Below are 15,927 nucleotides of genomic sequence, written 5' to 3' on the forward strand. Positions count from 1 at the left end.
ATTTTATGCAGTTTTGTTTTCAGTAAAAATAAAAATCACATGGGAAAACCTCAGAGCAGGTTCAACTTGCCCGACTGCTCAGTTCACTTGCTCCAGGCAATAGGGCAACCCTTAAGGTCAACCCCTGATTATGTCCTTCCCTGACGGTGGCTGAAACGGTCCAGTCACCTGATCACCTATGACTACCAGTTACTATGAGCAATACTGCAGGGTAATGTGTTTACACTCAAATATATCACATTTTTATTTCAATATCTAAAATATATAGTTGAAGTGTATGATCTATTTGTGATTGAATATTGACAAAAATATTAAAGGGCTTTTTCTTGATGTAAGAATGAGGTGTCAGAGTCATTGAGGAGAGTGATACTGTATTTCTCACTACAAAACAACAAGTATAAGCCTACAGTAAAGTAGCCTGGATCTAATCATTGGAGCCAACTGTTTCTCATCATTCACTGGCCTTGGTCCAGACACTGCAGATAATAATACTGGTTTGTATTAAAAGAAGATAGACACACCATGTGATTTATCTGAGATGAACATAAACTAGAAGAATAGGCCTACCTATGTAGAGCCATCAGACACTGTAATATAAAGTCAACTTCCTGAAGAATTTTGAGATTTATGACATCGCTGTCGCTCCATGTCATTGTAAAAAATACAATCCCTCAATCGTAGAAACATGAGCGGAAGAAGCAGGTTTTTAGGAGTCACGACAGTTTCTAATGTCAACAGGGTTTGACGATAACACTGAGGAAACCAAGATCAGTTGGGATCTGCCAGTAATCATGCCATTAATAGACGGTCAGATGTGCCATTAGTAGATTTGACTCTACTTGGCACATCTTAAGCAATTTTCCTCAGCATAGGAAGAAGCAGGTATACCATTAATAAGCCTACACCTGTCATGTCATGCTGAATAACGATGAATAAAAATAATGACTCATGACTTCTGTTTAACATGGTTTCTCACTACACAACCACTTCTCTATGGCATGAAGAGCTACAGTCCAACAGTAGACTGTCACTGAAGTAAGTACACACTACTCTTATCCAAGTAAGTACACATCGGTGCCAACGGTTGCTGCAAAGTAGATTTCCAATGAATCCACTGGATAGCACAATAGACTTCCGGCAGAACCTCAAAGAATATTAGAGCTTCTATATTGAAGAGCCATAAGATGTATGACATCCTTGTCCAGTGTTCTGCTTCTAATTATGCAAATCAACCAGAAACATGACAAGGAGACCAGCCATGGCAACAGCAGGGTTTTTATTAGAAATGAAAATAAACAAACAAAAAAATACCAAATTCTAAAACAAGAAATAGAGGCCTGGGGAGATACGCCAATTCGTACAAAATAACCCACACTTGTTTTGTTGAATCCAGTGGTTTGTGGTGGGAGATGAATCGGCAGGCAAGATCTACACAGAATGTTTTCATTGATACTTTCACATTGCCTAATTCATGGACAAACCTATGTCTTGTAAGAGTAAGTGGTTTGACCTGAAAGGAATGCCACAGGAACACTTGACTTCAAACCATTTTTAGAGACAGATATTGAAGCTAGTTTACACCGCATCTCAAATCACATTTGCATAACACTTTTCTTTTTACCTTACTCCACTTTCTCTTCCTCGTCTACCCTTCCTCTTCCAAGGACCCTATTCTATTCATCTCCTCCTTCCTCCCTGGGTCATATTCATTAGGCACCAAAGGGATTGAAAGAGGGACTTGGACTTCGTTTTCCATTTTAAAACGCATGCCCTAATGAAACACGAGTCCGGTTCACTCGGTGAGATAGAAGTGCATCTTGTCGTTGACGTTCTTCCTCTCAGGGTTGAGGCGTTTGAGGATCTGGGCCAGGACGTTGACCGTCTGCTCGCTGCTCAGGCCCGTCCTCTTGGTCTGGAACTTCTTCAGCAGGTCCTTGGTGGTCATGGGCTTCCGAATCAGGTAGCGGCGCACCGCCTCCTCTGTCAGCTGAACGTCACTGTGGAGAGGGAGGGAGGATGGAGAGGGGGAGAACAAAGCAGGGGGAGGGTAGGTGGTGGGAGGGGGAAGGGAATGAGGCAAGAAGAGTAGGGGAGAGAAAGAGAGGGTGATAGAGTGGGAACATGAGAAGATAAGAGAGGAGGGGAGAGAATAGAAGAGGAAGAAAGAAAGAGTATGTGTGGGAGAGGAGAGTAGGGGACAGAGAAAAGAGGAAGAAGAGAAAGAGAGAACGAGTGTGTGTGTGAGAGCTAGAGAGAGGGTAAGGGTGAGAAAAGAGAACCAACAGGAGAGATTGAAGAGGAGGAATATACCTGGAGCTGGGAGTTGATTTGCCTGAGGGGGGCTGTGGAGTGCTCTTCCCTGAGGGGGCAGGACTCTGGGTGGTGATAGCCGTGCTGCTGGACTCCATCTTCAGCCTCTTGGCAGCTGGAGACTCAGAGCTACCACCCACCACCTGTCTCTTACCTGTGAGGAGGGAGGGAGGGGGGAGGGGGAGGCAGAGCGCAGGATGTTAGAGACAGTTTTAACAACACTTTATTGTTCAATCAAGAAGAGTTAGCATACAGTGCTGAGGTCACACATAGCCTTAAGGTAAGACAAACAAAATAAGACTTTCATATCCTGTGAATATGTTAATGTGCATGCAAATATTACAAATATAAATATCTATTTCCGATCTGTGAAAATGTGTGTGAGTGCGTGCGTGCGTGTGTACCTTGCTCCAGTTTGCTAGCAGCGGCTCGGAGTGTGTTGGAGGTGGAGGCAGAGTCTATGGACGGTGTTCCGGGGCGACTGCCAGTCCTGGAGCTGCCTCCAGAGCCACGCCCACCACCACGCTTAGGAGGAGTACGCTTCTTCTGAGGGGGGGGCGGGGGAGCAAGAGAGCGAGGAAATTGGGAATGGCGGGAAAACAGAAATGTCAAGAGCGGAAGTCAAGAGCAAAGTCCACTCTCAAGATCCAGACCAAGAAAGACCCAGTGTTTAGAGACCATTGCCACACCAAGACCAGTTGAAATGTGGAAATCCAAGATCGAGAGCCAGACCAACACCAACCACATCAAAGTGTTAAAAAGGCATATTTTTGTGCCCACACTGCTGCCACACTAGAGAAGCAAGATACCCTGGAAATTGTGTGTTGTGTCACCCCTTTTGTGTCACATAAAAACGACAAAATATGGCATCAGGTTAATCAACTACCATACCCAGGGTTTTAGAAAAGACCCAGACCAAGATCTTGGGCACCATGACCCAGATCAAGAACACGAGATCAAGACTCCATCTCTGCGAGAAAGAGAGAGAGAGTGGGGTCGACATTGAACAGTGGCACTACAAAAGGGACCACACACAAACTGTAACACACACTTACTTTCTCTCATACACACACACACACACACACACACTCACCACCATGAAGAGAGCTGAGGCTGCCTCTCCATCGATGTCGCTGTCCTCTGAAGTGTCCGACTCACCGCTGCTGTCTGAAACACACACACAACATTGTTATCACAAAATAGCCTTCAACAAAAACACACAGTATATTTCCATGGGTTCAAGTCTTGCCACTTCCCTGTAAAACGTGATCAGTAAAGATTCAATAAAGATTCTAAAGAAGAAGAATGAACTGCTACCTCTCTTCTTCTTTGTCTGGACCGGGGTCTTCTTCCCTTCCTCTTCCTCCTCCTCCTCTTTCCCCTCTTCCTCGTTCTGTTTCTCCTCCTCGCTCTCTTCCTCACTCTCCGATGCCTCGTCGATTCCTGTGAACAGAGTTAGAGTTCTTAGAATTCACACACATGCACACGTTGTATTGTTGCCATGGGGGTGCCCTCTGACCTTTGGGAACGGCCTCTTTATTGGACTTGGCCTTCTCTTCGCCGGCCTCTTCCTCTGAACTGCAGGAACAAGGGAGTAAGGAGCAAGAGAGCGAGGAAGGGATGAAGGAGAGAAACAAATAAATTAGAGGTTGCAGGAAGTGTTTTTGTGTATGTCTCTACAAGTGTCAGCTGTGGTGTGTGTGACCCTACAGCTGCAATAGAAGCTCTGGTGTATGTGTGTGTATCTGTGTGTGTGTGTGTGTATGTGTGTGTGTGTGTCTCACCTGCTCTCATCTGACATGTAGTCGACCTCCAGGCCCTCAAAGTCTCCATCGTCACTGTCCTCATTAGCCTCGCTGTCACTACCCCTCTTCTTCTTCTTCTTCTTCTTCTTCCCCTTCGCATCCCCCTCTTTCTTCTTGGGCTTGCTGTCTCCATCTGAGAGGAAAAGAAGAAGGGAAGGTGAGAAAATAAAGGAAGAAGAGGGGGTGAGAAAAGAAAGGAAACGGAAAGAGAGATGCACCTTTAACAATTTAACAGTTGAATATCTAAAATGTACTGTCCATTATTTGTTAGACATTGAGATGAGTCTTCGGCTAACAGGCATGTGGTTCATACACATTGTATACTAGTGATGAGCACCGACATGGATAATCCTTGTCGATATCAGTTGCCTTTTTCCTGTTTATTGATATCATAATATATCAAAAACACTTTACTGTAGCCTACATGTTGTTTACCCAAATAATTTTTTACAAATAAACTACATTGCATCTGTGTTCAATTTTTTCTTTGTGTATCTCTGTGAAGTCCAGACAACTAAAGGGGTCTGTGGGTGGCTTTTGACCATTGTTAAGAGGAGGTTTGGTCCATATCGGATGTTGGGAACTATATTAATTGAATATTACATGAATCCAATCAATTGAAATTGCCAATTTAGGTGTAATCAACTAACTTTCAATTCAGAGTTCTAATTATCTTTCAGAAAAATAATGTTAAAGAAACGCTAATCTTATCTGTTTCTAACCGCAGAAACCATTTTCAGAACAATCTGAGATGTTGGGTTCGAAATCCTCTTTCTTGTGCTTTTTGAGGTTGAATGACTCCCATGCCTCTCTTTCTACTCATTCTCCTCATTACTGGGCTCTCCTCCCTCCATCCTTCTCTCCTCCCTCCATCCTTCTATCCTACCTCCATCCTTCTATCCTCCCTCCATCCTTCTCTCCTCCCTCCATCCTTCTATCCTCCCTCCATCCTTCTATCCTCCCTCCATCCTTCTATCCTCCCTCCATCCTTCTATCCTCCCTCCATCCTTATCTCCACAGAAGCTGCTGTCGCTTTCCTCTACTCCATCCTTGGCTCCATCTCAATTTATCTTTCTGTGACTCCTCACGTCCCATCTCCTTGCCTCCTCCTCAACTGTATTGGAGAAGGTCCAAGTTCCTCCCCAAAGAACTTAGTCTCCAATGAGTTTTGAGAAGGAGACAAGAGGATGCAAAGAATCGAGGGAAGATTAATTGAAGAAAAGCCCAAACCTTCTAACACACCACTGTTGCTCTTGTCACTTCTTAGGTCTCCTCTCTCCTCTCCTTCGTCCCTCGCTCATTACCTTCTCCTCCGCTGCTGTCGCTCTCATCACTGCTCAACTCCAGGTCGTCCTCCAGGTCATGGATGCGCAGGTCCCCTCCTCTTCCTCCCTTCTTCTTTTTCTTCTTCCCCCCCTTCTCGCCCTCCTCGTCATCATCGTCCGGCCCTCTCTCCTGCTCCCGCAGGCGCCTCTGGAGCATGATGCTGAAGTGGTTCACCACCTTGTTCCTCCTGGGAGGGGGGAATTGTGTGTTTGAGAGTGTCACCATCACATTTTCTCTGTACTCTCCTACCTCACTACATTCCCCAGTCCCCCTGCCCCTACCCCCTAGTGTTTTTACCTGAGGGGTGAAGTTGCACCATCACATTTTCATCACATGTTCTTGTTCTTTGTTTATTGTTTTATTATTTCGCTGTCATACTGTGTTCAACCGTGTTCGATCTTGCCTAGCCATCTTGTTTCAAGAGGAACACAATGGAAATAAGTCCCAGACTTTATTGTGTGTTATCCTCAATGATTTTACTCTGGTGCATGTATGGCTTTTTCAAGTGTTATGTGTTCTTGTTTTTTTAAATTGTAGAATTAATCAACTAAACTAAATACCCCACTATGTTCGACAGTCCCCCTGCCCCTACCGCCTAGTGTTTTTACCTGAGGGGTGAAGTTGCACCATCACATTTTCTCTCTACTCTCCAACCCACTACTTTCCCCAGTCCCCCCCGCCCCTAGTGTTTTTACCTGAGGGGTGAAGTTGCACCCCCACTCTTTATTCTTCCCCTCAGTATCTTCCCTTCTCCTGTCTCCCCCACCCCTCACCTGTCTCCCCTCCCCTCACCTGCCCCACTCCTCCTCGGCCTCCTCGGCGGTCAGCGTGCGGTGTTTGGCCTGGGGGACGAAGTTGTACCAGCCATTGACGGGGAAGGCCTCGAAGGCCCCGTCGGGACACTGGGTAAAGATGTAGTAGGACGCGTTCTCCGTCACGCCCCCCTTCTTCGTACCCTTGAACCTGAGACAAATAGAGAGAGAAACAGAGAGAGAGAAAGGGGGCTTCATGTTGATATAAAAGGATAGTGCAGGCAATATGGGAGATCCTCCTGGCCCTTGGATAGACAGAAAGACAGAGGATGTCTTGGTAAGTATTTGTGAGAGAACCAGAGCTAAGTAAAAGTAAGCTCAAAGCCTGTGTGTAGCCTCCCTGCTTTGCTGTTTGTGTGTGTATGTATGGTTGGGTGTCTGCCTCACCTCTTCCCTGCCTTGCCGTTGACCTTGAGGATCCAGGGTTGGTCCTCCACCTTGAACTCCCTGGTGACGATGCCAAACTTCTTCCTGCGCGCCTCCTCCCTCTGCTTCTTCCCAAACTCACTGCCTGCCGCCCCCTCCTCCGTCTCCTCCACACCATACATCCTCCTGTTACTCATGTCCCGCTCCATACGAGCCTGGGGGGAGGGAGGGAGAGCGAGAGAGAGACAGGAAGGGAAGAGAGAGAGAGAGACCGGGAGGGAGAGAGAGGCAGGGAGAGAGAGAGACAGGGAGAGAGAGAGACAGGGAGAGACAGGGAGAGAGAGAGAGACAGGGAGAGACAGGGAGAGAGAGAGAGAGACAGGGAGAGAGAGACAGGGAGAGAGAGACAGAGGGAGAGAGAGACAGGGAGGGAGGGAGAGAGAGGCCGGGAGAGAGAGAGAGGCCGGGAGAGAGAGGCCGGGAGAGAGAGAGAGAGAGGGAGGGAGAGAAACAGAGAGGGATAGCGAATCAGTGAGTGTTCTAGAAGCCTACTGAGGAGAGTTGTAATGAGAGGCGAGTTTCCCAGAGAGTTGGCCTACATACCTGGGTCCAGGAGGAGCAGTTGACTTTGTCCCCAGAGTTAAAGGCCATGATGCTGTACTTCTTACTGGTGTTCCTACACACGCACACAAGGGTTAGTGGTGTAAGCTTTGTCATGATTCATGTAGATACCACATCATGTACAGTGCATTCGGAAAGTATTCAGACCCCTTGACTTTTTCCACATTTTGTTACGTTACAGCCTTATTCTGGATTACATTTATTTTATGTTTTCCTCAATCCACACACCATACCCCAATAATGACAAAGCAAAAACTGGTTTTTAGAAATGTTAGCAAATGTATTAAAAATTACAAACTGAAATATCACATTTACATAACTATAAAGACCCTTTACTCAGTACTTTGTTGAAGCACCTTTGGGAGCAATTACAGCCTTGTGTCTTCTTGGGTATGACGCTCCAATTCTTCTCTGCAGAGCCTCTCAAGCTCTGTCAGGTTAGATGGGGAGCGTCGCTGCAAAGCTATTTTCTGGTCTCTCCAGAGATGTTCGATCGGGTTCAAGTCCTGGCTGGGCCACTCAAGGACATTCAGAGACTTGTCCCGAAGCTACTCCTATGTTGGCTTGGCTGTGTGCTTAGGGTCGTTGTCCTGTTGGAAGGTGAACCTTCGCCCCCAGTCTGAGGTCCTGAGTACTCTGGAGCAGGTTTTTATCAAGGATCTCTCTGTACTTTGCTCTGTTCATCTTTCCCTCGATCCCGATTAGTCTCCCAGTCCCTGCCGCTGAAAAACATTCCCACAGCATGATGCTGCCACCACGTTTCATCATAGGGATGGTGCCAGGTGTCCTCCAGACGTGACGCATAGCATTCAGGCCAAAGAGTTCAACCTTGGTTTCATCAGACCAGAGAATATTGTTTCTCATGGTCTGAGAGTCCTTTAGGTGCCTTTTGGCAAACTCCAAACGGGCTGTCATGTGCCTTTTACTGAGGAGTGGCTTCCGTCTGGCTACTCTACCATAAAAGGCCTGGTTGGTGGAGTCCTGCAGAGATGGTTGTCCTTCTGGAAGGTTCTCCCATCTCCACAGAGGAACTCTAGAGCTCTGTCAGAGTGACCATCAGGTTCTTGGTCACCTCCCTGACCAAGGCCCTTCTCCCCCGATAGCTCAGTTTGGCCGGCTCTAGGAAGAGTCTTGGTGGTTCCAAACTTCTTCCATTTAAGAATGATGGAGGCCACTGTGTTCTTGGGGACCTTCAATGCTGCAGATATTTTTTGGTACCCTTCCCCAGATCTGTGCCTCGACACAATCCTGTCTCGGAGCTCTACGGACAATTCCTTCGACCTCATGGCTTGGTTTTTGCTCTGACATGCACTGTCAACTGTGGGACCTTATATAGACAGGTGCGTGCCTTTCCAAATCATGTCCAATCAATTGAATTTACCACAGGTGGACTCCAATCAAGTTGTAAAAACATCAAGGATGATCAATGGAAACAGGATGCACCGGAGCTCAATTCCGAGTCTCATAGCAAAGGGTCTGAATACTTATATAAAAGGGATCTGTTTTTTGTTTTTTATAAATGTGCAAAAATGTATAAAAACGTGTTTTTGCTTTGTCATTATGGAGTATGTGGGTAGATTGAAGATTATTTATTTTTTAATACATTTTAGAATAAGGCTGTAATGTAACAAAATGTTGAAAAAGTAAAGGGGTCTGAATACCTTCCGAATGCACTGTAGCTTATACCTACCATTTGATTTCTCTATACTAAATATTGACATGTCAATATAACAAGCCTGGCTGGCGTGTTGGTTCTACACACAGGGCCATACCCGTGGATGTTTGAACATAGTTTACATCTCAGGAGGATGTTGCCCTTTTGAATCCAATGCTACATTGGATTCATTCCACGTCCCTTTTGATTAGCGGAGGTGATTTGGTCACGTGTAAAACGCTCAATCTAAAAACAATTGATCATTGATAGCAGTACGGTTTTGGAAACATTGGAACCAGGGCCTAAAATTAACACCCGACACCTGCCAAATGCAGGTAGTTTTTGGCATTGGATGTCTATTTCACCAGCAACGTTGGCGGGTGGTTAGGGCTCCACAGTGCGAACATTTCACTCGCATTTGTGAATCAAAATAGTAAAGTATGATCACATTTACAGTAAAATAAATAATGCAGTAGCTGTTTTCAAAGTATTTCTGCTGTTTTATTTCATAGCTGGTAAATTAATCGCACAAAGTCAAAGAACTACGAATCCTATATAGCCTATTCCACCTAGCACTGCAACAGGTCACAAAAAATGAAATTAAACAACATAACACATTACTACTAGTAATATATTTATTGTTTTAGAAACATTACAAAGCCTGCTCATCTGTTTTTTGTGTGTAATTTTTGTGGGGGGAAAAAACATTTTGGCTGGTAGAAAATCTGAGTGGATGGTAGATTTTGGTGGACCAAAATGTGAATTGTACAGTGAGGGAAAAATGTATTTGATCCCCTGCTGATTTTGTACGTTTGCCCACTGACAAAGAAATGATCAATCTATAATTTTAATGGTAGGTTTATTTGAACAGTGAGAGACAGAATAACAACAAAAAAATCCAGAAAAACACATGTCAAAAATGTTATAAATTGATTTGCATTTTAATAAGGGAAATAAGTATTTGACCCCTCTGCAAAACATGACTTAGTACAAGGGCAAAACCCTTGTTGGCTATCACAGAGGTCAGACGTTTCTTGTAGTTGGCCACCAGGTTTGCACACATCTCAGGAAGGATTTTGTCCCACTCCTCTTTGCAGATCTTCTCCAAGTCATTAAGGTTTCGAGCCTGACTTTTGGCAACTCGAACCTTCAGCTCCCTCCACAGATTTTCTATGGGATTAAGGTCTGGAGACTGGCTAGGCCACTCCAGGACCTTAATGTGCTTCTTCTTGAGCCACTCCTTTGTTACCTTGGCCGTGTGTTTTGGGTCATTGTCATGCTGGAATACCCATCCACGACCCATTTTCAATGCCCTGGCTGAGGGAAGGAGGTTCTCACCCAAGATTTGACGGTACATGGCCCCGTCCATCGTCCCTTTGATGCGGTGAAGTTGTCCTGTCCCCTTAGCAGAAAAACACCCCCAAAGCATAATGTTTCCACCTCCATGTTTGACGGTGGGGATGGTGTTCTTGGGGTCATAGGCAGCATTCCTCCTCCTCCAAACACGCCGAGTTGAGTTGATGCCAAAGAGCTCCATTTTGGTCTCATCTGACCACAACACTTTCACCCAGTTCTCCTCTGAATCATTCAGATGTTCATTGGCAAACTTCAGACGGGCCTGTATATGTGTTTTCTTGAGCAGGGGGACCTTGCAGGCGCTGCAGGATTTCAGTCCTTCACGGCGTAGTGTGTTACCAATTGTTTTCTTGGTGACTATGGTCCCAGCTGCCTTGAGATCATTGACAAGATCCTCCCGTGTAGTTCTGGGCTGATTCCTCACCGTTCTCATGATCATTGCAACTCCACGAGGTGAGATATTGCATGGAGCCCCAGGCCGAGGGAGATTGACAGTTCTTTTGTGTTTCTTCCATTTGCGAATAATCGCACCAACTGTTGTCACCTTCTCACCAAGCTGATTGGCGATGGTCTTGTAGCCCATTCCAGCCTTGTGTAGGTCTACAATCTTGTCCCTGACATCCTTGGAGAGCTCTTTGGTCTTGGCCATGGTGGAGAGTTTGGAATCTGATTGATTGATTGCTTCTGTGGACAGGTGTCTTTTATACATGTAACAAGCTGAGATTAGGAGCACTCCCTTTAAGAGTGTGCTCCTAATCTCAGCTCGTTACCTGTATAAAAGACACCTGGGAGGCAGAAATCTTTCTGATTGAGAGGGGGTCAAATACTTATTTCCCTCATTAAATTGTAAATCAATTTATAAAAAATTTTACATGCGTTTTTCTGGATTTTTTTGTTGTTATTCTGTCTCTCACTGTTCAAATAAATCTACCATTAAACTTATAGACTGATAATTTCTTTGTCAGTGGGCAAACATACAAAATCAGCAGGGGATCAAATACTTTTTTCCCCTCACTGTATGTCCTGCTTGGAACACTTTATAAATACAAAACATACACTTACGGAAAGTTAGCTGTTTTACCACAGATTTAAATTGAGGTTTTTGTGTAACGCTGGTTCGAGACAACGTTTTTTTTAATGTGTTCGCCCCCGTGTTTCCATTAGCTCAGGAAGTGTCATAGTTCAGGTAGTTCAGGTAAATGTGCAACGCAAAACACCTCTGTGGGAATCCGTGTTAAAATTACACACAGTAAGTTTGTCTTTTGTATTAGAAACATTATTTTGGAGCGATATGAAAGTAGAGTTTATGAGGTTTCCAAAACCATTTTGCATGCGATGATTAACGGTTAGAGTGTCAGGAATGTTGTACACATTGGCCCTGCTGTGGTCAAATGTTGAATGACAACCCAATGGCTGTAGGCCTTGGATAGTACTTACTTGGGGACCCGGACTATGTACTCTGTAGAAGAGGAACTGCTGCCCCCCTGTAAAGAAAATAAATAAATACACACACACACACACACACACAGTTAACTACACTATATATACAAAAGTATGTGGATACCCATTCAAATTAGTGGATTCGGCTATGTCAGCCACACCCGTTGCTGACAGGTGTATAAAATCGAGCACACAGCCATGCAATCTCAATAGACAAACATTGGCAGTAGAATGCCCTTACTGAAGAGCTCAGTGACTTTCAATGTGGCACCGTCATAGGATGCCACCTTTCCAACTAGTCAGTTCGTCAAATTTCTGCCCTGGAAGAGCTGCCCCGGTCAACTGTAACTGCTGTTAATGTGAAGTGGAAACGTCTAGGAGCAACAACGGCTCAGCCGCGAAGTGGTAGGCCACACAAGCTCACAGAACGGGACCGCTGACTGCTGAAGCGCGTAAAAATCATCTGTCCTCGGTTGCAACACTCACTACCGAGTTCCAAACTGCCTCTAGAAGCAATGTCAGTACAATAACTGTTCGTCAGGAGCTTCATGAAAACAGGTTTCCATGGCCGAGCAGCCAAGCATCGGCTGGAGTGGTCTAAAGCTTGCCGCCATTGGACTCTGGAGCAGTGGAAATGCGTTCTCTGGACTGATGAATCACGCTTCACCATCTGGCAGTCCAACAGACAAATCTGGCTTTGGAGGATGCCAGGAGAATACTACCTGCTCCAATGCATAGTGCCAACTGTAAAGTTTGGTGGAGGAGGAATAATGGTCAGGGGCTGTTTTCCATGATTCGGGCTAGGCCCCTTAGTTCCGGTAAGGGAAATCTTAACGCTACAGCATTTTTTCATTTTTACAGCAGACATTGACATTCTGGACGATTCTGTGCTTCCAAGTTTGTGGCAACAGTTTGGGGAAGGCCCTTTCCTGTTTCAGCATGACAATGCCCTGTGCACAAAGCACTGTCCATACAGAAATTGTTTGTCGAGATCGGTGTGGAAGAATTTGACTGGCCTGCATAAAGCCCTGACCTCAACCCCATCGAACACCTTTGGGATGAATTGGAACACAGACTGCGAGCCAGGCCTAATCGCCCAACATCAGTGCCCGACCTCACTAATGTTCTTGCGGCTGAATGGAAGCAAATCCCGGCAGCAATGTTCCAACAACTAGTGGAAAGCCTTCCCAGAACAGTGGAAGCTGTTATAGCAGCAAAACTCAAAATTAATGCCCAGCAAGCCTGGCAATGAGATACGCAAGCAACATATGAAGCAAATGTGTTGAGCGATAGACTGATACCATCATTACATTTACGTCATTTAGCAGACGCTCTTATCCAGAGCGACTTACAAATAGGTGCATTCACCTTATCATGTTGACCCCACAAGCAAACCATACACCCAAGACTTACCAGTGACGTCATGGTCGACTGTATGCCCCGGTTCTTAGTCAAACAGTCGCCTGTAAGTGATCACCTGTTGAAGTATAACGACATTTCATTCAGTTCATAGCTAGGTTGCAACCTATAGGACATGCTTAACTGACTTCGGTCTCAGCATATGCAGAAATGACTCATCATAATGCAGTTGTTTGTGGTCATTTATGTACTAAAGTTAGCTATAGAGCCATAGATTTAGGATATTAAAGGCTTCGCCTCTTACTCTCTGATAGAGCTAAGTTACTATTGTAGTCTGTGGCTAACGTTAGCTACTAGTAAGCTAAGAAAGACACTCCAGAAATATATTGACCCAGCCAACCTACCTCTTCAAAATGTGCAGAACAAAAAGATGTTAATATATTTTATGCTTTATAGGTAATCAAACGTAAGTATTGGATAACATTTCATATTACTATGTAGCTAGCGTTCCTCATGCAGTCGTTTGTTAAATATTTGTCTTGGGTTAGTGCTATCTGGAATCCTTGGGACGTCCCTACCCTAAACCTAAACCTAACCATAAACCTTTTCCATTATGTCGGTAGCGACGTCCCAAGGATCCCAAATAGCATACATGATTTGTCTTGCTGCGTTCAGCCAACCGTTCCGTCAAGAATAATGGTCGGCCGGAAAACAAAGTCAAACAGCAGTTAGTTCTTAGTGCCATAGGCGCGTGCCGCGAAAAAACAAAGAATCTTCTATTATTATAGCAACTGTCCAGTGTTTCCAGATATCTATGAAATATGACCTATAATTAATTACAATTCCTTCCAAAAAATTATAATTAAGTATGTTAAAAATCAGCTTTTCTGTGTTAGAATGGTGTGGGGTACCCCAACAACGGAATGGTGTATATACCGGTCATAGAAATTATACGGGTCAACATTATTTGTGTACAAGTTAACAGAAATGTACTTTTAAAAGTGAGATTTTCACTGGACAGTTACTTTAAATCATTGGTGGCGAATCATGATTCAAAAAATCAGGTTGACAGCTGTTTAGAGATCTACCGTAGGCTGCTATGATTCTATCTTGCTGCATATTTACCAAGGCTCAGTTATTTACCAACAAATTATTTTTATTTATCAAACGGTCTCGCGCAATATATACACATTTTCATTGATAAATTATAGCCACACTATATTTGTGCACTTGTTGACGAGCGTTACAAACCTGCCTGGAAAACGCCCTCCATTCATCATTTATGGTACAAAAACACCCTCATTTGCTGTATGATTTGGAGATGTTGAAACTGGGCCATGAAAGTTTCTAAAAGATAATGCAATGACAAATTAGATCACATTTATATAAAGGTGTGGGCAGAATGTTTTTATCTTTTGCAGTGACTTTTTCAAACAAAAAATGAATGCCGCTAATAGCAAGTGCCAAACACTGGAGTGCATTTTGCAAGTTTGATTGTCGAACAATTTAAAAGTAAATGCTACAGCACACTTGTATGGAAAATATGAATTGATGTTCAATATTTCAGCCTGGTCTCATAGACTAGACGTAACATAAAAAAATCAGGGATACTCAAATGAGTATGTTATGTTATGTTTGGTGTGGTTACATAAGACAGAAGGTTACTTAAGGCAAAAACTAAAGGTGGGTGGGCATATAACGCAATTGTCTAGAAACCCAAAGGTTGCGTGTTTGAATCTCATCAGGGACAAGTTTAGCATTTTAGTTAATTAGCAACTTTGCAACTACGTACTACTTTTTAGCTACTTTGCAACTACTTAGCATGTTAGCTAACCCTTCCCCTAACCCTAACCCTTTAACCTAACTCCTAACCTTAACATTAACCCTAACCTAAACCCCTATCCCCTAGCCTAGCTAAGGTTAGCCGCCTAGCTAACGTTAGCCACCTAGCTAATGTTAGCATTACCCACCTAGCCAGCTAGCTATCGTTAGCCACAACAAATTGCAATTCACAACATATCATACGAATTGTAATACGTAACATATCATACGAATTGTAATTAGTAACATACTGTATCATACGAAATGGATGATGGACATCCACAAATTAATACATACCATGCCAAACGTAACATATCATACTAATTTGAGTGTCCCTGATTTTTGTTTACTATGTTACGTCCAGGTTGAATAATTTGTTTATCAATAGATGATTGTGTTCTGTCTATCTGCTGCCTTAGTATAGGCTCTGAATTTAAATAGGCTATGATGTTGTGCTCCAACTGCACTGCAATAGGCCAACTGTAGCCTATGCTGTCAAATATTTTAAATAGGCTACCTGTCTGTCTTTACTTTTGAGGAAGCTTGGCTATTAAATGAGTGATGGATAAATGGTAGGCTAATATTTGTTGTGTAGTGGGAATAAGTCAGTCATGTCAGAAAAGGAGAAACATCCTGCAATATGATTATGATTTAGGCCTATACAATACAAGTAAAATAAGCACATAAGGCTACATGCTGCCTTGCGATCTCCTTACCAACGGCAAATGTATCTGTTTTATCATTAGGCCTACATTATAATGTTTTTATTAGACAACCATTATTATAATTCATGTGCATCAAAAAACGTCAATTTCCCTCAAAATAACAATATTTGCTTGCAATATAATTGATCAACCACTAGAAGTTGTGCATACACATGGTCTGAGAGTGTGTGGGCTATGGAGATAATCATAGTTTCCTGTCAAGTTCATAATTGATAAATACCAACCTTTGCAGCAAGGGCTGCGTTCAGTACGTTTTTACGTTCTGGAACATTCAATTAAACGGAAACGGTGCTGTACTGAACAACCAGTTGAAAAACGGGGAGGGGTTGGGT

General features: G+C 43.9%; 1 protein-coding gene across 4 annotated transcripts; it reads right to left on the bottom strand.

Moving 5' to 3' along the window:
* Window positions 1-1,257: 1,257 nt before the first annotated feature.
* Window positions 1,258-13,621, bottom strand: LOC121568823 (general transcription factor IIF subunit 1-like). 4 transcript variants are annotated; one of them, XM_045221592.1, is made up of 14 exons: window positions 13,454-13,621; window positions 13,104-13,167; window positions 11,688-11,734; window positions 7,223-7,295; window positions 6,641-6,834; window positions 6,234-6,404; window positions 5,420-5,628; window positions 4,095-4,248; window positions 3,830-3,888; window positions 3,628-3,753; window positions 3,407-3,477; window positions 2,715-2,853; window positions 2,311-2,464; window positions 1,258-1,997 (listed from the first exon to the last, which is right to left on the bottom strand). In XM_045221592.1, exons 2-14 carry the CDS (start codon window positions 13,113-13,115, stop codon window positions 1,793-1,795), a joined length of 1,614 nt encoding a protein of 537 aa, XP_045077527.1. In that variant the 5' UTR covers window positions 13,116-13,167; window positions 13,454-13,621; the 3' UTR covers window positions 1,258-1,792. The 4 variants fall into 4 exon arrangements, with proteins under 4 accessions (XP_045077527.1, XP_045077525.1, XP_045077526.1 ...); XM_045221590.1 differs by having other exon boundaries at window positions 2,715-2,856; XM_045221591.1 differs by having other exon boundaries at window positions 3,404-3,477.
* Between the last annotated feature and the right edge of the window lie 2,306 nt (window positions 13,622-15,927).

This window comes from Coregonus clupeaformis, chromosome 7, assembly GCF_020615455.1.
Source record: "Coregonus clupeaformis isolate EN_2021a chromosome 7, ASM2061545v1, whole genome shotgun sequence".
Classification (NCBI taxonomy): domain Eukaryota; kingdom Metazoa; phylum Chordata; class Actinopteri; order Salmoniformes; family Salmonidae; genus Coregonus; species Coregonus clupeaformis.

What these genes read in the sequence shown, in the direction of transcription:
- LOC121568823 (XM_041879256.2), bottom strand. An exon ending in CGACAGCAGCGGAGGAGAAG is followed by an intron (nt 4,249 to 5,419) that starts GTAATGAGCGAG and finishes TTTTCCTCTCAG; the next exon opens with ATGGAGACAGCAAGCCCAAG. An exon ending in TAAAGAGGCCGTTCCCAAAG is followed by an intron (nt 3,754 to 3,829) that starts GTCAGAGGGCAC and finishes CTCTGTTCACAG; the next exon opens with GAATCGACGAGGCATCGGAG.